Below are 21,598 nucleotides of genomic sequence, written 5' to 3' on the forward strand. Positions count from 1 at the left end.
ACATTCTAGTTCTTTTACAAAGTTATTTTAAAATTTGTATTATACGATACATTTTTTTTTTCATTTTAAAACCCACCAGTTTTAAAAATTACTTAAGTCTCTATAATCTACAGTTGAGCCAATAGATCCATTCAGGGAACACATTTTTTTCAATATTTTTTTTACTATAAAAGACTTAATTTTAAGATCTTAAAAAAATTAAACTTAAACAAAACCTTAAACACATTATTGTTTGTAATAGAATTTATTTTCTAAAAGAAAATTCTATAACAGAAAAAACAGCCTTATACTCAATAAATTATCAACGAACGAGTAATTGTTGAACAAATTCTATAACGTTGTTCCTTTCGTGCATAAATAATAACCTCATTTTCATATGTTGTACTTGTAAAATAGGTCTTGGAGGGGTCGCTTTTTATACAAGCAAAAACAGAAGGGTCAAGTGGATGAGACGTCCTCTGCTCCATTATGATTCATGAGGAATATTGGTAGCAATTTGTATGGTACCCCACTAGATTTAGCATGCACATCATAGTAGACATATCTTAACAGAGATTACTGCACAAGTAACTTCAGAACGGTCGTTGTATAAGGAAAAAAAGTATTAATTTTAGGGATTAAAATTTAGGCATTTAAGAAAATATAAAGATGAAAACAATTAATTTTGAAAATAAGAAAAAATAACAATTAATTTTTTTTTCACATCATTAACCCTATTCTTTTCCAAAATACCATCCAGGATGCCTTTACAAGGAATAATTCTTTTAACCTTCCCAAGGGCCAAAGCGAGTAAGAATCCCATATTTACAAAGATGGTGTTAAAAGCTAGACAAGTCACTCCCCGTGGACTATTGATATTATATAGGAAAATAAAGTAATTAATTATTTTTGTGTGGCATCACCTTTTTTTTTAATGGTCGATTGTTGCACTCCTTCAATTTTTTTTTTTTTTTTGTGTCTAAAGATTCTTGGAACCACTTGTCGTTGTATAACCCACCTCCTTATGTCATCAATTTTGTTTATTGTATTATAAAATTCAAAATATCATCATCATGCATGAAAAGATGCTTCTGCACCAAAAACATTCTTATTACTGTTCCTTATCGATCTATCCATAATACATGAATTGGTGAATAGTAGCTTCTCAAGTCTCAATCTCAACGAAACTTGCGATATAAGCGATTAGGCGTGTGTGATCAAGTATAATGGGTTTCTTTGAGTTCTTTTATCTTTCAAATTAAAGAATACGTAAACTAGAGGTTCAATCGATTTTTACTATGTCCTGTGTGCATGAATAATTTTGTTGTCAAAGTTAGGTCTGTATTACAATTTAATGTCTAATTAATTAATTATAAAGGAGCATGTACCTTTTACTTATTATCACTGCACAAAAAAGTGACACGCAGGGTTCGCATACCATATGATGACGATGTTTATTTGTGTAATGACATACATACATTTGACAGTTTGTAAAGATTGAACAAGTTGAGTTGAGAAGAAAAACATCTACAACAAAATTTTTTAGCAACCTTTGTCATATTAAAAATTATCCCAGTTGTACTATTTCTAACCTGAAATGAGATCTTGCTGATATATGACTACAATTCCAGAAACAACTATTTATAATACACATGGGTTAACTCGTCGACCTGTTAATTTTTTTCTTTCCCTTTCTATGAGTTATATTATTCATTCATCGGTTTCTTACAATATCTTCTATAATATTATTTGTTGTTAAATCACATTACTTGTCTATCTCACATTTCTCTTTTATCTCTTTCTTTTTTGTACAAAAAATTGTACACATTTTGTTGTTGTATAAATACAGTCCCCCTTTCTGTTTTAATCCGCGACCTTACAAGTATATGAAAATAGAGACTACTCTCAGTTTTGATATTCTAAGTGATTATACAAAAGTTGCTGATCTGATAAAATTAATATTGGAACGATAAGTGTGAGTAAACAAATTCTATATTGGATAAGAATGAAAAATTTGAGCAACTTATTAAAATATGCAAGTCCTTTTACCTTACTGAAATCAAGTACACTGAGGACACCATAGAAATTAATATGCAAGTATGTCATGAACAAATGTAAGCAATGAAGCATAAATGGCTAATACTCTGTGTGCTGGATCCATAGCATCATTTTCAGTAAGTTTATAAAAAAAAATTAAGACAATGACAAGAAGAAAACGTGCCGAATATCATTAAAAAAAACACTGTATACCGGGAAAGTTTGGTGCCGATGGTGTTACGAAATGCAACTTCTCTGTGATACACAATTAAGGTCCTAGACCTACAACTATATTATTATGGGCCAAAAGTAACTAGATCCACTTGATGGAAGATAAAATGCTAAGGATTATAGTCATCTTGAATAAGCCAGTACTACCCTATGGTTCATAAGTACCTGAATATTTATTCGATAGGGCTAAAATTTAATTTACATTTTAGAGTACAAAGAGCAAACATTTTAATCTTTTATGATAATAAACAATTTATAACATTACAATTAATTAAAAAAATTCATATTAGATTTATGTGTTGAGACAACCATTATTTTTATTCTACCATTATGTGAGTTATTTCTGCCACCATTAATATTATTGTTATTATCAATATATTTATCATCACTATTATGCAATATGGTCTTTTGTCTTATAAATGAAAAATAAATTGAATATTTCTTTAGTCTTAATTATAAGAAATAATGATTATTTTTTAAATTTACTCTGAATTTAATTTCTTTTATATCTTTAATTGATTGTTAATTTATTTATTAGGAATTCATGGATTATGAATATTGACATTAAATATGATTTATCACTTATAACATTTAAATTTAAGGATACTTTTGAATAAAATTTAAATATATGTTAATATTAAATGTAACTAACACTTTTTTGTGTGTTTATGATTTGAGTTTCTTATGTATTGGATTAGAGGTAATACTTTCTAATCTTAACTAACTTATAAAGTTGGAAATGAGAGATAATATTCCAAATAATAAAATAAAAAAAGTGGTTATGTATAATTTACAAATGATAAAACCTTTTACAAAACACTTCGATGAAGTCCAACATCGAATTTGGGACATCCTAGTGCTCTGTTTTGAGATTTAGGATTTAAGAATTAGAAATTAGGATGCACCTACCTTGGTCTTGCTTGAATTATATTGTATTTAGTTGTGAGAAAAGAAAAAAATGAAAAGAAATAGAATAAAATAAAAATGGTTGAGGTGAAATATAGTGAAAAGAGAAAAAATATTTGAATAAAAATTGTTTGATAAATAAAAAATATCATTTAATAAAAAATATATTATTATTATTATTATTTTGTTTTTATTATTATAATTTTTATCGTTATTTTTTATTACCTACGTGACCACTTTAATTCTAATTTTTTAAATATATTTTTAATTCTCTTTCATTTATACCAAATAACTCTACTTTTCACCCTCTTTTATTTTTCTTCTATCTTTTTTCGTTACTCACTGTTTCATTCATGCCTTAGTTTTCAACGTTTTTTTTTATTATTATTTTGGGGAAAAATAACAAAACTCAACTACCTTTACCCATACTGGTGAAGGATAGTGCTAAGGGCAGGATATTGTCTTACTATTGAGAGAGAAAATGAGAGAAATAAATAAAAGGAAACTAAAAAACTTTTAACTCAATTAGAAAGATAAAGATTTAAATAATTTGGTGCACGTGGATGTTTAGCCGTTGGATTGGACACATAGACACCCATGATGAGGTGGCACAAATCCTAAGTCTTTGTCCCTTCACCCCCACAGTGACAAAAGAAAGCCTCTCACTCTTGTTTCTCTCTCCTCCACCTCACACACTTCCACTCTCTCAAAAGGAGCAAGCTTTCATTTCATTTGCTTTTCCCTCGCACTCGCTTGGAAATTTCCGATTTTTCTACCTTGTTTCAGTTCCCTTCCCTCTGTGCAGTTTTCTGTTGTGGATTTTTCTTTGAATTTTACAGTGTCAGCAGTTCTCCTTTTATGTTCATTACTTTCATGGCTGTGCTGCTGCTTTTCTTCATGCTGCCACTTTCTATTTCTGCATCTGGGGGTATGCTTGTTTCGACTTCTATCTATCTTCCTTCTTTTTTTTTTGCTTAATGCCTTATATCAGCTCCATTCATCCTGCCATAGATTTAAGCCTAGCTTCACATTGAAACTGGCATTGGTCTCTCATGGTTTAATCTACTTTCTTTTTTATTTGCTTATTTTCTTAATTCGATTGCTTTTGCCTTACTATTTTGAAATTTGAAGAGGAGGGGTTGGGGGCAAGTAACTGGTAACTGGTAAGTGCCTATTTCATTTTTTTTTGTGAGAAATTCTTTTACTTTGTACTGAGTCTACGATCTTTCCTTTCCCGTCTTTGGTGGGAACAATGTTGTTGCGTCCCTGCTCATACCACAGTTGCTTTGCATTTTGCACTTAACTGCATTTTTTGTAGAAAAGTTCATGGACTAAAATACCCTTATTTGAGAAAGCCATGGATGAATATCACTAATTCGTAGCTATAAATGAAACTGTCCCGAGAATTAAACAATGAGGTCCACAATATTAAATGAGCTAGCCTGCCATCTGCTGTTTATAAATAAATGCATTATCAGATTTAGCATGAAAATCTGCATTCTAGAATAGGCAATTATGGTTACTCAGAAGAATAACAAAGAATCTTCACTTATGTCACCTGAAAAAGCCTCAGGGACAGTGGGCGGTGGGGTGATTTTGACATCTGAAGACAAATACAAAAACCTGTCTTTATGTGGTTTTCTGAGTGTAACTAACGCACTACTTATATTATTACCTCTGGAATATACTAATCAAAGTAGTTAGAAAGTGATCTAGCACTTCATTCTGATCCCTGCAGTTCCCATGGGCTATGTTGCCAACTAAACTTACTATATTTTATAATTTGTAGCTTGCTAGTTAAAGTGAATTTCTATCTTGTGTATCTTGGATGGTAGAAGAGCTTGGTGCTACTGATGTGATAGTGTAACCTACCAACCAGCCATCATATGAGTGTGTTACAATTCTTTTAGAGAAATCCATATCTCCTTAGGTCCTACCCTTACTGATAAGAACAAGAAACACACATGGGGTGACTGGTAAAAAAAGCTGACCTCAACTTTTGTCATGGCTCATGTCTTCGTGATCAAATATGTACAATGCAGCTGATGTGTCAGGCCACTACTAATTTGATTGAATCACAATTTCGCCATCTATAAATCCTTGTCATACTCATCATCATCATTATGATTATTATTATTTATTATCAGTGTCTCTGATGGGGAACCTAAATGTTTGATCATGTAAGAACTACGTGCAGTTATGCTATACATAATCCTGATTCCAACTAGGCTATGTTCCAGAATTTGACTTAGGATCTGCAAAAGTAGGGGCTATAAACTTATCACACTCTTATTCATGGATATAATTTCTCATCTTTTTCAAGTTACGATGTACCAGCTTATTTCTGTAAAACTGTAACAAGATATAATTCTTGAATGTTGTTTTCTTGCTGTTTCACTTGTGAAGCTGAGCACTGCTGCTAATTACTATAGCAGGCTATGTCTTTTCACAAGACAGGTGATGTATAGATTATAAATAATAAATTTATAGAGCCAGCTTGTCAGTTAAGTGAATTATTATCCATCCTCCTTTTCTTGAACCATATGTTTCTCAAGAAGTACATACATTTGTTTAGATGTCATGCTTCATATTTAATTTGTGGGACACATGGTAACCCAACTGACCATCTGGTGTTGTCACTGATTATGATATGAAACATCCTCAATGTGTTCTGAGTTTTTTCTAGAGAAATCTAGGACCTAGAAAAGGGTATGCACATGGTGGTAAAGAATGCTAAAACATAAATTTTACTTCTGCATCTCTGATTAATGTTCCGATAGTGCTCTTATTTTGTTTCTGAAGATTTCTTTTAGATTGTTAATATCCTTTTTCTGAATATATACTACATTTATTTGATCTACTTGATTTGCCTTACAATGAGATTGAGGGTTTATACCTCATTTTTCTTGTAAATAACTCAATTCCACTAAGTCTCTTGTGTTAAAATGAAAGTCCTTCATTCATAGGCTCCTTTTTTTTTTCAACAGATGCTTTTATTGGTGTCAACATTGGTTCAGATATATCTGACATGCCAGGTTCAACAGAGATAGTTTCTCTTCTGAAGGCTCAAAGTATCCAACATGTCAGACTCTATGATGCTGACCGAGCGTTACTTCTTGCACTTGCCAACACAGGAATCCGTGTAACTGTTTCTGTTCCCAATGACCAGCTACTTGGCATTGGTCAGTCCAATGCCACTGCAGCAAACTGGGTTACTCGGAATGTCATAGCTCATGTCCCTGCTACCAACATCACTGCCATATGTGTTGGATCTGAGGTCCTAACTACCCTCTCAAATGCAGCCCCTATTCTAGTCTCTGCCATAAATTTCATTCACTCTGCTCTTGTTGCTGCTAATCTAGACCAGCAAATTAAAATCTCTAGTCCGCACTCTTCTTCTATCATCCTTGACTCTTTCCCACCTTCCCAAGCATTTTTCAACCGTACATGGAATCCAGTCATGGTTCCCATGCTTAAATTTTTGCAATCAACAGGTTCATATCTTATGCTCAATGTGTATCCATATTATGATTACCAGCAGTCCAATGGTGTCATCCCACTGGATTATGCTTTATTCCGCCCCCTACCTCCAAATAAGGAAGCTGTTGATTCCAACACTCTGCTGCATTATACTAATGTTTTTGATGCAGTTGTTGATGCTGCTTATTTTGCAATGTCAGACTTGAACTTTACAAATATTCCTATTATGGTGACTGAGTCAGGATGGCCCTCCAAAGGTGACTCATCTGAATCTGATGCAACTGTTGATAATGCTAACACTTACAACAGTAACTTGATCAGACACGTCCTGAACAATACGGGGACTCCTAAACATCCTGGAATTGCAGTTAGTACATATATTTATGAGCTTTATAATGAAGACTTAAGATCAGGTCCAGTCTCAGAAAAGAACTGGGGGCTATTTTATGCTAATGGAGAACCAGTGTATACCTTACACTTGACTGGTGCTGGTATTATATTTGCAAATGATACAACAAACCAAACCTTTTGTGTCACAAAGAGTAATGCTGACCCTAAGATGTTACAGGCAGCACTTGATTGGGCTTGTGGACCAGGGAAGGTGGATTGTTCCCCTTTGCTGCAGGGCCAACCATGTTATGAACCTGATAATGTAGTTGCACATTCTACATATGCTTTCAATGCATATTATCAGAAGATGGATAAATCTCCTGGGAGTTGTGATTTTAAAGGGGTTGCCACTGTCACTACCACAGACCCAAGTATGGCAATACATACTCCTACATAAATATATGAGTTGGATAGAAATATGTGTGTACATTTATTTGTGAAGCCACTAGAACACCATGCTATAGGCTATAAGGAAACATGCATGTTTGCATCCAGGCTTGCACCTTAACTCAATAACCAGGCTTGATAGAATTACAAGTAAGATGAGTTATGATGAAACTTGTTTCAGGCTTACTACACCCTTTATCCCTCTATCTTCAATTGCAAGAGTTTGGTCTATTCAATTTAAACTCCTTTCGGAAGTGGTTCAATCTTACCTCAGACATTTTATTTGGTGACCAAGAGAGCTCACATGGCACATAATTAGCTTATGTGGCACCTCAGCCATTCAACACAATCTATGTGCCACCTCTGCACTTTGCATCTCCAAATTTATGTTAAGATAGGACCACATTTGAAAGAATTTAAGATTGATGAGACCAAAACTGTGCGACTAAAAACAGGGGACTGCAATTTTAAAATTGAAGTAATTAGGGAAAATAATCCTTTGACGTTAAGTATGAGAATAGTGGTATTAAAATCTTGCTTATCAGTTTGTTTCAGAAGTATATTTGTTCAAATTATGGATGATTATATTAATGTATTTTGAATTGTTGCATGAACGAATTCCATTTCCTTAGCATCTTTTTGACATAAAGCATATCTTCTAATTAGTTAGTATGAAAAAATCTCTCAAATTTGCAGCTTTTTTCTTTCTTGTCCATTTTCTATTGGCTCGGATTTGTTATACATCAAAGTAGGTCTTGCATAATGAATTTCCTATTTAAAATTACTTAGCATTTTAATATAACTGATATTTATTGTATTATAATTTTTACAGGTCATGGTTCTTGTATATTTCCCGGAAGGTATGATTTCTGGAGTCTATGTTAGTGTGCTTGTTGTCATTCCTTTCCGAATCATATGTTCTAGTCTTGTTCTTATTTTTAAGATGTCTTATTAATGTATTTTTCCAATCCTCATCTCTTTCAGCTCTCAAAGTTGTGAAATGACTTTGTATTTTTTTTCATCTTTGGTTGCATATTTATGGTGAAATACAGTCATGGTAGAAAGGGAACCAGAACAAATGGCACATCACTGGCCCCATCTAATTCCACAAGTTCGGGCTGCTTGTCACAATACCACGACAATGGTGGATTTTTCACAAGCTCGTTGATTCTAGTTCTACTTTTGTGTGCAGTTGTGTAAAACTAGGCTTATCTTCTGTTCAGCTTTGGAATATAATTAATGGAGGCATTCTCTTCTGTCTTCTGGAAGATTGCGTCGCAACATAGTTAGTGTTCCTTGCTAGAAATTATTTGAGTTGTCCAATTGATCAAAATGTATATCGGCAATTGTATCATGAGTTGTCCATTGAATTTTGTACAAACAGACCAGAGTAATTATTTGACATCATTGCTGTAAACATAGTTTTCTTTTCCTTTTAATCACAATTTGTATTCTTTGAATAGGAATTATTGTCTCCGGCATCATTTGGAATACTTTGGCATGATGGCCTTTATATGGTACACAGCTGATGAATTGGATGAATTTAGAGAAAACCTTCATTTTATAACTCAGAACAATCAAACTTTAAGTACATTCATGAATGCAAATAATATCATCATTCATCAGCCATAAAATTTACACAAATTACAGGAACTTGATGGCTTGATGCATGATAGTTGAAACCTATCCCAAGTTGCACGTCATTATAGAACATCAGTATATGTATATCCATGAGAATTTTCATCACAAACTTTACAGATCAATGAAGAGTCTGAAGAAGTGCAATTAATGTGTTGCTTACAATATGGTTTGTTACAGAAACTGCACTTGGGAATCTGTAACCAACATTCAAGGCAAAAGATATCTTCACAGTCTCCCTCTTCCACTTCTCCGGATTCAATGCATCCACCACAGTTTTCACACTTTGGAATACAAAAATTGCAACCCCTACATGGAGCTAGGGGCCATTCCCTCCTCGTGCAGTGCCCTTTGGGGCAATCATAAACCATCCTCACCTCAAAGCACCTGGGACATATCTCCAAATCAATAAGCCGTCGGCTTTCTTCCTGCTTAAATACTGAAAAGTTACATCGTTTATGATAGTAGACAGGCTCTTGCTGCTCCTCTAATGGTTGATTCTTTCCAAGGTTTACGATAAGCATGTCAAGATGCTCCTTCTGTATGTTGTAAATGCCGTTTATACTTAAGGTCTTTAAGCAATTGCTTCTTTGGCATAGTGTTTTCACGGCTCTTAGAACTCCTTAAGGGGTTATGCCAGTGCATGCTGGTATATGCAACTACAATCCAAATGAGACAACACTTCAATCGTACTATGTTGGCAGGTGCCTAATATTGTATTTTATCAAACCCTAGTTTTTCCTCTTGTGTATGTATTCAGTTTGGCCACCCTTTTGAGAAATTGCTATTCATTTTTCAATAATTTTACAAAAAATTCCCACCAACTAGTTTGAACAAACAAGCAAGGATAGCCACACACACTTGCTATCCATTGAATTCCACATCCCTTAACTTAACAGTGTCCTAATTGATAAACACGTAAAAGTAACCTCATAATTTCATTCAGGTAAAGCAGGAGAGCAACGCTACGAACCTTGTTAATGAGAGGATTTTGTTGAACGACCCTTTGGAGCCCCTCGTCGGTAACGTGCATGCAGTTGATTAGGGCGAGAGTTTTGAGGCTACCATTGGCCTTTGAAGTGATTTTGATTAAAATATCATCATTGAGTCGCCAACTGAGAGGCCTTTGAACAAAAACATTCAACCATGGTAATATGTCATTGTTCACTGCATCCCTAAGAGATGTGCAGACTTGAGACATGACCACAACCTCGTACACAGGAAGATATGCCAAGACCAGAAACATAGCCTCGTGAGGAGCCTTTGCTTCACTTGCTTCCTGCTCAACCTCAACCGCCTTGGACTTGGAAGACTCTTCCATATTAACTTTATCTATCACTGTTGGGTATGGAATAGTGTCATACGTTAGCTATATGTGGTTCAAGGTATGCCAGCAACACACGATAAAATGTTCACTTTTCCCTTGGGTAAGAAGGGCTTTTGTTTTTAGAAAGAAAAAAAAAGCTATGGAGGTATAATTATTGATAAAAATATAAATCTATCTAACAAGTTGTAATTTCTTTTTAAACTGTGAATCAATTATGAAATGAAATGCCATTGGAAATCATTAACTAGTTGTAATCCCTCATTTCATTGATGTAGGATTGCCTGCTCATCTCCAAAGAAATTTCTTATTTTCTCATTCTGTAAAATACCTTTTCTCTTTCCTATTTTTTTTATATTAAAAAAACTACTTTTCTCCCAAGGTGGGCTAAAAAATAATGTCAGCATTGCAAAAGTAATATTGAATATTCCAATTATATTGACACCTCCGACACTAAACCGTTAAACCAACAGTGCAGAAAATATCATTAATAAGTAATAATAAAGGAAGAATAACAAAAAATATGGAAGCATAGACCAAACCCGTAAAATTTCAAACTATCTGAACCAACAGTTTGTGATACCATATCTATTATTTTAAACACTCAATTATTTTAAGTGGTGTGGTGTAAGAAAAATAAGAATGATATTTGAATATTCAATTATTTTAAACACTTCATTAATATTTTTTATTTTTTTTCATATTTTTTTATCACATCATATCACCTATTATTTTTATAATTTTTTTTGTCTCTCACTATGTGTTTATTGGCATGTTGAGTGTTCAAATATATTTTTCTTGAGAAAAAGAAAAAATTCCTATTTTTTTTGGTGACGAAAGAATACAAAATTCCTACACTCGAAAAAATAGAAATGTATTAATATGCATTATATTGAAACAGGTTTCGGATAGATAATAGATTTGTGTACTGTACCAATGAGTCAAGTGTCAATTTGAGATTGAAAACTCTGTAAAATTATCTATTTCTGAGCTGAAGAAAGAGTATCTTTTGCTTGTCACAACAAATTACACACTCAAATACTCTCCCACTCCAAACTGAAGTGCATCAAATCAAATACTTCACAGAGTACAAATGTCTTTAATTTGTAATTTCACACATCCATTGGTTTAAAATATTAAATTACTTTTAGTTCCCAAGGAGATGTGCATATAACTCAGTTGGAAGCTATGAATGGTCTAATGGTTCAACAGCTGTCTTGAAGAGGACATAAACCTTGTCAATGGAAAAATACACGAAACCACCAAAGGAATGAGTAACATAGGAACCAAAACTAGTACCCACAATGCAGTGCCAAGCTGGACCATACGAAGTATCAAATTCCTATAAAAAAACCAGAATATTTTTGTTATGAACCAATCAAGCAGGGGCCAAACAAAGTCGCTTTCAATTTAGAAATGAGCAGTGTCTGCATGTAAACAGCCAACGCTTGGTGTTATATAGATTCATCTAATCTCCCACTCATGCATTGTTACTTCTTCCTAACAATACACTTTCTAACATACTACTTCTAACGCATCCTATATTATACCAATTATGAGTGAAATTTATTAAATAAAAAGTGAAACTCACAAATTTTTGTAATTTCAACAAAACAATTTTGTTAATAATAAAGAATGTGAGAAAAAAAAAGGAGAGTTTGTTTGTTTTTGTCACTTTATTAGGAAATTCTAGAATTATCATTTACCATCCCTAAGCCCCCCATCAATGAAATGAGAACCTATGTAGCAAGCCACCTAAATTCTTTAATAATCAAAACCAACAAATCTATAGCCATACTTATCTGGCTTTTTTCATACTCAAAAAGTTACATATAGAAGACCATATGCATTATGCAATCTAGAAAATGTACTTGACGATCTTCACAGTTCACATAAAAAAGATAATTTAATCTTAATTGGACCAGAGGTACCAAACACTTCAGGATACTCAGTACTTTTCATTTATTGAAACTTCAAGTCTTCTCCAATAAAACAGAAAATAAAATTGGAGAAGCCTCAAAAAGGCAACTGCTGATAAACCAACAAAACGTGCCATTTTCAATCTCTTACAATCCAAGCTTCGTTTGTATACTGTATAATAGCACGCAGGATCAAACCATTTTTCACCAAATCAGTTGCTACAAGTAAGATTAAAAAAACATATCAATTGCATCCGACACAATAAAATTAGCAAGCAATTAGACACATTTCATAGATGTTCACTCAATTGACAAAATATCTACACCCCAAATCAAAACCAACTCTCATAAAACTTGTGATCCTTTAACAAAAAAGACTTAGTGGTCAACATCGATCAAACAACAAACATAAAACAGTAAATAGAGGAAGAATAGCCATAAGAGAGCTTAAGATAACTGTTAGTCACATCAGACAAATTTTCATAATTTGAAAACCTTCCAAATTAGCCATTAAGATTTCATAGTATGTATGCGGCAAAAGATCAGAACCCAGAAACAGATCTTGTAAAGAAGTCAAGATACTTAGACAAAAATAAAAACAATAGAAACAAAAAAGTAACCTTCTTAAGTGTGAGAGCCAGGCGTTTACTATCAAGCTTCTTTGATGGCATAGAATCCAGGAGATCACGTGCACAACGAAAGGCACGGTTCTGAAGAGGGAGAGGCATGTCACAAGCTCTGACACGAACGTTATTGTGTTGTAGGTGATCATGCTGCTCTTGTTGCTCTATGGTTTTCTTCTTTTGTATCAAGCTTTTGAGAAACTTGCTTCTTCTTTCTAGCTCCTCCTGTGCACCCTCCATCTTCCCAACTCACCCTCTCATCACTCACACATCAAACCCTCATTCTTCTCTTACACACTCTTGCTTTCTCAGATAAAGCATTGCCAAATACTCTTTGCACTCTATTTGTCTTCTGGAGGGGCCCGGGCCCCAAAGAGAGTAAAGGAACAAAGAGAAAGTAGAAGTAGAAGAAAATAAGTATGGGAAGATTAAGACAGAAACATAAATTTAGTGTTGGGTATGGTATTGGTTTTTGAGTTGCGGTGTTTCTTTTGATGCATTTATTTGTTGTTGATGTTGCCTTCGTTGCCTGTAGACGAGGTCGTTGGTTAAGGCGCATAGATACTTTGCAAATTCTAGTATATTAATATCAATACTTTGATATATATGCTGAAAATTGCTCTTAATAAAGCACGGGCACGGGGATTAACCCCCATTAAATTGTTTCAATTTAACCATAAGTCTTAAGTTCGAATTCTGGTTAGGTAACCATTTTAAATATGAAAGAAGAATTCTATTATCCATAATAATTTTATCAGATTCGAATATAATTGTCTCTAATGAAAAATATATGATCTAGATAAAAAAGAAATATATCCCATCAAGGATATTTTGAAATTTAAATATTTAATTTATCCTAACATAACCAAATTTAAAAAGAAAGTGTTTATATTATAGGTTTCCGAATATTTTACATGTATTTAGCCCAGACAGCTATGTGGGTGTGGTTTTCTTTTTATATTTTCTTGGAAGGGGTTATCTTAATTTGTCCTACATATTAGTTAGTATATAGTATATACAGCTGCGTTTCTTTGTTGCTGCAATTTTTGAAGTTAAAGACGTTGTGGAATCAGGAATGATACTCGTTGCCGCTGCTTTATACAGTCGTGCAAAATCAATCATTTTCACTTTTGCTTTTTCCTTTTTTTTATCCCTTTAACTAGCAATAAATAATTTCACTTTCCTTTGCTTAACATGACAAAACCTGTTAAGAGGGAACAGGTCTACCACTCTTGTCGTGGATTTGGCCAAAGTAGAAGTTTCCTAGTGGCTACAAACAGTATCTACTGTATATTTTTTTCTCCTAAAAAAAGTCACAGAAAACTCGTTTCTCGCAACTAATGTGTGATTCTTCAAGGTCGAGGAAGTTATGAATTTTTTTATGCAGTGAGAAAGTTATGAAATGGCTAAGCTATATCTACAGGATTATATAATTTTATTAGTTTTCCACATGGAGAATGACTCAAGGGTATATCATTTATATTTTATACTCATTTTTTTTGTGACAAGCTCATATTATAAATGCAGAGAAAACAAAAATAGGTCCAACTATAGATATTCAAATGATAAAAAATCAAGACAGAATTTTGCGATCGAAGAGAATAGTAAATGTAGAGTCCACTAAAGAAAACTTTTGACTGTGGTAAAGAAATACAGAGTGACAGAGATGTTGGAGTTTTATGAAATTAATTGAAACATGTTTAGCTACAACCAGTATCCGAAAAACTGAAAAGACATAATATGAAGACTACTCAAGATATTTAAAGGTTATATAGTTTTGATGATGACCAAAAATGTTTTACTACGGTCAGTTTCAATGATAGACGTTGGTAATCAACAAATTCCCAATGTCTTCTAACGAAGTAAAGGGAAAAACACTGTCACTATATAGTTTTTTTAAACCTTTCTTGATCATTTTATTCATCATTGCTCAATGAGACCAAATAAGGAAATTATCAGTGATAAAGGCGTTCAGATCTCATGTTCTCTGCAATTTCAGTTTCCCATCGGTCTCCATTTTCAAGAAAGTTCTCTTTGTCATATAGAAGCTCCTGCAATAGAAAACATTTAAGTAGAAACTAGAAACCATTACTGGCATGCATTAACAGATAGTACTTAAACATAGAGTTAACAACAAAGCTGGAAAGATAAATGAAATACCTTTTTTGGTAGAGTAGGACTGTGCCCTTATCGCAGGCCATAGTTTTGCTATGACTTTATACAATTTGTTGTGCAAAATAGCAAAAGGGATCCAATCATATGTTTGCGCTTGTAGGACTAAATAAATAGGAAACTTTTATTTTCCTTCTATACTACTACTGTCACTACTAATAACAATAATAGTCAGAACAAACAAAGATTTTTTTAATATCTGATATGAATTCAGGATGAATATTTAATATTATTCATTTTATTAGGATTCCAGGGATCTACTAACAATCCATAGTACTCTCTAGCTTTCAATCCAACTTTTTCTAAACAAGCAAATGGACAATGAAATCAAGGACGTGTTGAAATGAAATAAACACTTAGATGCCCTGCTCAAGCATTGCTCGGACCCTCATTGGAAGAAGATAAAGCCGGATGAACCCAGCAGCATCTGCTTGATCATATATCTGCCCACTCTCAAATGATGAAATGTCTTGCCTATACAGGCTAAAGGGACTCTTTCGACTGGTTACAGTAACAGAACCTTAGTACAATTTCAAAGTCACCGAACCTGTTGTTGTCTCTGTGATATTCTGCATTAAGGCATCCATGGACTCCCGAAGCGGATCAAACCATCTGCCAGCATATACTAACTCTGCATATTTAAGGGCTAATGAATCTTTGACTTGTATTGTTTCTCGATCAAGTGTCAAAAACTCCAGCTCGCGTGCTGCAGCAAACAGGATGGTTCCACCTGGAGTATCATAAACTCCACGGCTCTTCATACCCACAAGCCGATTCTCAACCATGTCGATCCGGCCAATTCCATGCCTTCCACCAATCTCATTGAGCTCAGTAAGTAAATATGCTGGCCAAAGCCTCTTCCCATTGACTGAAACAGGAAGGCCCCACTCTATCTCAATTTCCACATATCTGCAATACATAATGCGCTCTTTCAAAAATGTGAAGTATAATAGAAATGTGGAAGCTATATATAAAGTGAAATCACAAGACAAAAGCTTACTCTGCTTGATCAGGACCATCCTCAGGATCTACAGACATCATGTACATGTCCTTTTTAGGCTCATTAGCTGGGTCTTCCAAAATATCACTCTTCAGTGTCACAGATTGAATATATCAGAAAATAGCAACATGTCATTCCCAAAATAGTTTTTGGAGCTACAGTGCATAAAGCATTACCTAGATCAAGATCTGTAGCAAGTTCTTGCACTACAGCATAGAAACGATGCTTTTGCATTCAATTTGATGATTCACATGTTCTAGGGACTTATTCCTTAAAAATTTAAATGATGGTAAAAAGGCGCCTAAACGATGGAATTTTAAATTATTGAGGGACCAAGTTGATTGTTAAATCTTCTGTGGACTAAAGTGATGGTGCTTGTATTCTGGAAGACAAAATGAGGGCCTACACAAGATAAAAAGTACATGGAAAATGCATTCATAAATAGTCAATGAATGTAATATCTAGCCCTGGAATGAATATGCTTGTGGGAGCACTTACATACAATAAGTTGAGTTTAATGGTGAACCATGGACTATTTCATAGTCTAAAAGAAAAAGGGATAGAGTCTTGATTTCAGATGCCAACATGACACACTTCAGTTATCAACATATAGGCAGTGTTTAGTAAACATGTTAGATATTGCTTGGTGCATCTCCATTTTAAAAAATATAACATAATAATAGGGCATGAGTTTGAAAAATAGTGCATTTTGATTCCACTAAAAAGAGTAGAACAAAGAACAGAAAAGGACACTGTATTCCATTCTATCCACACAACAAACACTATCATAGTAAACCACTTGCCTCCAAAGTTGGATCTTCACATGTTACATGACTATCATGATAAGTAATAGTGCTTAGGCCAAAAGAAAATGACAAATCATTAGACATAGCAAACTTCAACACTATAACTGGAGCTATATTGAATATCACTGCAAAACATACCTCATGGCTTAGGTGCCAAAGATTCCTATCCCTGCTATATATGGATTTCTTTGTCACAGGAACAGATATATTATGCTTTTTAGCATACTCGATAGCAAGTTCTCTACCTGTAATATCCCACTCCCTCCATGGAGCCACAACATTTAGCTTGGGGTTCAGAGCAAAGAAAGTAAGTTCAAATCGAACCTAAAAGTTTATATAGAATGCGTTAGCATAAAATAAATGACATGATTAGTGTTGTGAACCTAATAGTAAGACATGCCTGATCATTTCCTTTCCCTGTACACCCATGGGAGACAACATCAGCTCCAACTTCTTCGGCAACATCAACCATCGCCTATCAGTCAATAGATACCAATCAATCTATGTTTATAGAAGGGGGAATAAAGATAAGTGCATTCCACTATCATTGTCATTATGATTCTTCTTCAATATAAAAAGAGTGACCACTGCACTAAGAGCTAACAGAAGAAATGGCTTTACCAAAGAAGATGAATATATTATACTGCAAGCACAAGTACCTTCGCAATTACAGGGCGGGGCATTGAGATCCCAAGCAAATACTTCCTCTCGTAAACTGCATCTTTTTTGTTGTAGGATGCCCGATGTTTAACTTAAAACTATCCCACATTGTTTAGGTTGTAAGTGGTCAAGGGCTACACAACTTCCAAAACTATGGCCTGCGGTTAAGTGCACAGTCCTACTCTACCAAAAAAGGTCTGTCATTTCTCTTTCCAGTTTTTAGATACCTACTGGATCACCATTTGCTTTTCACATGCATGTGTTTCCTGTGTATGCCCCCTTGATTTGTATCATAATTTTGTGATGCACAAACTGCAGAGGATGAAGAAAGGGAGCAACTTGCAAAGGAAATTTCAAAGGATTGGAGTTCTGATATTTAATTGGGGAGCCTTTCATGTTCAGTTTGATTTTTGTTTTTTTCTGTAATGTAACTAATCATTGCCAATGCTTTGGATGACAGTGTTTGAGCGTAGCATCAACACACTTTTTCTCACAGAAATGGTTCGAGGTTTAATGCTGACACTGAAATACTTCTTTGAAACAAAAGTTACAGTAAGTGTCTTCTAAAACTTGTTGCTGGCCAAGATTGTTGCAGCTTCTAGTTAAATGCATGATTTTTAATGCAGATTAACTATCCTTTTGAGAAAGGCCCTTTGAGCCCCCGTTTCTGTGGTGAACATGCACTCCGACGATATCCAACAGGGGAGGAACGTTGCATTGCTTGCAAACTTTGTGAAGCTGTAAGTCTTTGATTGTCTATCCTATAGTTTTGGTTTAACGATCGTTGAGACCATGCATTCTACCCAGCATATGACTGTATGACAGCAGTTTCCTGTTGCTTTCATAAACCGGACTGTTACTAAGCTTGCCAACTTTTGGACTCTATTTTGTATATACAATTGTATGTATATGTTACTGGGGTGTGGCTTGTTGTTGGTTATATAGAAACAAATGTACAGCTGCTTTTGAATTTAAACAAGACATGGCAAAAAGTGCAAGGCATAAAGCCTTGTGGTAGGTTTATGAATCTGTGCCACATGATTAGTTGAACTAGGTATAGGTATGTGCCTGCAATCACTAAGGTAGAAATCTGTTTAACGTGAGACCCACAAAAATCGGTGATTTTTAATAAATTTAAGTCAAATCATAGAGAAAGTGTCGCTAACATGGCTTGTTTTCCTATACACCAATAATAGAAGTTTTATTTACTTTGAATTTTTTTCTTTATTACTGGTACACTAGTACTGCTGCAACATTATACCTGTAATGTGGGACAAACATATTAAGCTAGTAGAGAGTAGGGATAGAAGCACACGTACATATTAATTTATAGGAGGACTAAGGAGAATGTCTAGATTTTCAGTCTCAAAACATAAGTTTTGAGGCCAAAGCATCTAGTAGTCCCTAAACAATAAGATCCTCCGGTTACTACAAAAATATACTACTTTGATAAACAAGTGATAATAATTTTAAACTAAAACTCTCTTTTGCCAGAAATCCTAAAGTACCATCTACCCCAGATAAGTGAGCTATAATCTATTAATGAATACCCCGAGTAATAATTAGTAATTACAGCAAATGATCAATCTATTATTCCATTGCCCCAATTTCCTTTTTCCATGTTTAATAAGGAGATCATCATTGGCAATGTTAATATCTTATACATTACAATATTTTTTTTAAATGAAATATTAACCTAAAAATTTAAGTTTAACATTACGGATAAGGTTAATAGTTTTTTTGTAAGATGATTATTAATTATTAATATGATACGTTTTTTTTAAGATGATTATTAATTATTTTTTCATCATTGATTTTTTTGTGTTACTACAAAACCTTTAATATGGTTCTATTATATTGATGCAAAGTTTTAATAGAATTATTTTATTTTTTAATGTGCAGTAACGATAATGAAGTTTCATAAATTAGTGCTTGTGAATTGAGGAACTGTGTTGAACGGTCCAACGATAACAAGAATACAAGATCGAATGCAAGTATTATATATATATATATAATTTTATATTCTGTTTTGTTCTACTACTTTTAATACTATAAGAGAATGTCAATGCACTATATATGCGCGATGAATGAAAATGAAAAAAAAAATATTAAATTGTAAATAAAAAAAATGTATCTAAGTCATTGATTAATCATTGTTGCACTTGCTTCAACACTAGGTATGAAATCGTTGCTATGTGGTGTTGGGTTAAAGTACCAGATCCAAAGTTTTGTTTATAAACCCATATATAATTTGTTAATGGTTGACAGCGACCACTCGATCTATTGTTAAATGCAAGTCAACCAAGTATTGCACTGTGCAACAAGTTAGGAAGAATTTAATGGTTGAGATGAATAGTAATCATGTATGTTACAGTTTCGGGGCCTAACCTTTCTTAACTATTTCTTTTATATTAATGTAGTTATTTTTATTTAGTAGGGTCTGATTTTCTACATGATAATATTTAGATTTTATTTTTAAATATAATGACATTTTCCTTTCTTTTGTTTTATAATTTTTTGTTATTATTTCAAAGGCTATAAGTGATTGCATATGCAATCAAATAATATTAATAAAAATGTAATTAAATAAATTTTCTTTAGTTTTTCATTTTATACTAATTTTGAGTATAATTGATTTCGGAATTAAAAGGTAGGAATATTTATTAATTTTTGCTAATATATAGGACAAACATATTATGAACAATAATATAAGGATTGACAACTTGTTTTTGAGAGACACCAACACTCAAGTTGTTTCCTTTTTTAACATTGCAAGGAACGAAAAGACAGACATAATCACTAGGGAAAAGCCGGATAGCATTAATTGTTCAGTTTTTTCCATCTTCATTTAATCAACAACCAATAACAAATCGTGATTTCGTATTAATTCATATCGTACAAGAAAGAACGGCTCGAATCACAATTTATATCTCAAGTCATATATTTAGTATATTCAATCTTGCTAAATTAAAGATAAAACAACTAAAAAAAATATGTTTTAATCTACCAACAAAAAAAATATTTGTTATTGATTTTTATAAAATAAAAAATCACATATATTAACAAAAATGTCACATCTATTACCAAAAAGATCACCATATAACTCTATTTTGTAAATTAAATTTTTTTTCTCTTTAAATTTATTTTAAGTCTTTCTCATCATCATTGGACCAACCCTTCATATATTGGAATTATGATGACAAAATTGACAGCATGTATGAAGTTAAAAATATGTGAAATTAACAAGAAGAAAACAGTAATATATAAATTATTCTTCAATCATAACTGATCTTGTTCAGATCGACCTGACTCAAGAATCGTGGGCATGTCGAATTGGTATATCCATTAAATATATATGAATCCTCAATGAGCGAGTCATAGGTTCAACTGTTGCTGGAGCTGTTGAAACCATGGCTACACCCTGGTTCCCTCGCTGAACATTTCCTTGCCACCCGGTAGAAGCATGAGTATATCCAACCACAACCAATTAAACAATAAAATCATCGTATATAGGACCCCACTAGCACCACATACTTCAATAATATTGCAATTAATGCTATCATTGGTTAATCAATTAATTAGTCTCTTTTTATCATATAATATATAATTTCCTCCAAACTAAATATAAGCAAATTTAATTCTTTAAAAAAATATAATAAAAAATGATATAGTGATCCACTGTAGCGTCAATATAATATAGTAGCATAACTCTTTATTGTTAATATTTCTTGAAAACATTTAAAACACTGTTTCAAAGAAAAGAAAACATTTAAAACATGAAAAATTATTTCTCAAAATTTAATTTTTAAGTAGTTTAATTCAACCTTACAAAATAATTTATATAAGATGTAAAAGTTATCTCATTTATATATTCTTTATATTCTATTTTCTTGCTATAATTATTTCCAAACATGGGACTTGTGATTTTTCTAATACTAGGTATTTTCAAACAAGCATTTAAATAGCTTTTGGGGAAACAAATTGAGAAAACATTTGTAAAGAAATAAAAAGTTATATATTTTAATTATTAAGGTCTGTCAAGTGAT

The 21,598-nt window shown here is 33.1% G+C and overlaps 3 protein-coding genes and 2 pseudogenes across 3 annotated transcripts; 2 read left to right on the forward strand and 3 right to left on the reverse strand.

Moving 5' to 3' along the window:
• Positions 1-3,822: 3,822 nt before the first annotated feature.
• On the forward strand, positions 3,823-8,827 carry LOC114421202 (glucan endo-1,3-beta-glucosidase 3-like). The gene is made up of 4 exons (XM_028387036.1): positions 3,823-4,081; positions 6,141-7,394; positions 8,243-8,270; positions 8,463-8,827. The coding sequence occupies exons 1-4, from the start codon at positions 4,012-4,014 to the stop codon at positions 8,608-8,610; spliced, it is 1,500 nt and encodes a 499-aa protein (XP_028242837.1). The 5' UTR covers positions 3,823-4,011; the 3' UTR covers positions 8,611-8,827.
• A 182-nt stretch (positions 8,828-9,009) lies between these two features.
• On the reverse strand, positions 9,010-10,462 carry LOC114421203 (annotated as a pseudogene).
• Positions 10,463-11,313: 851 nt separating this feature from the next.
• Positions 11,314-13,443, reverse strand: LOC114423855 (dynein light chain LC6, flagellar outer arm-like). Its single transcript, XM_028390759.1, has 2 exons — positions 12,912-13,443; positions 11,314-11,714 (listed from the first exon to the last, which is right to left on the reverse strand). Exons 1-2 carry the CDS (start codon positions 13,152-13,154, stop codon positions 11,559-11,561), a joined length of 399 nt encoding a protein of 132 aa, XP_028246560.1. The 5' UTR covers positions 13,155-13,443; the 3' UTR covers positions 11,314-11,558.
• Positions 13,444-15,341: 1,898 nt separating this feature from the next.
• LOC114424736 lies at positions 15,342-17,617 on the reverse strand (annotated as a pseudogene).
• Positions 17,618-17,628: 11 nt separating this feature from the next.
• LOC114424737 (NADH dehydrogenase [ubiquinone] iron-sulfur protein 8-B, mitochondrial-like) lies at positions 17,629-18,379 on the forward strand. The gene is made up of 5 exons (XM_028391575.1): positions 17,629-17,637; positions 17,669-17,747; positions 17,871-17,921; positions 18,010-18,104; positions 18,179-18,379. Exons 1-5 carry the CDS (start codon positions 17,629-17,631, stop codon positions 18,302-18,304), a joined length of 360 nt encoding a protein of 119 aa, XP_028247376.1. The 3' UTR covers positions 18,305-18,379.
• Positions 18,380-21,598: the final 3,219 nt, after the last annotated feature.

This window comes from Glycine soja, chromosome 8 (genome assembly GCF_004193775.1).
Source record: "Glycine soja cultivar W05 chromosome 8, ASM419377v2, whole genome shotgun sequence".
In the NCBI taxonomy this organism is placed as follows: Eukaryota; Viridiplantae; Streptophyta; class Magnoliopsida; order Fabales; family Fabaceae; genus Glycine; species Glycine soja.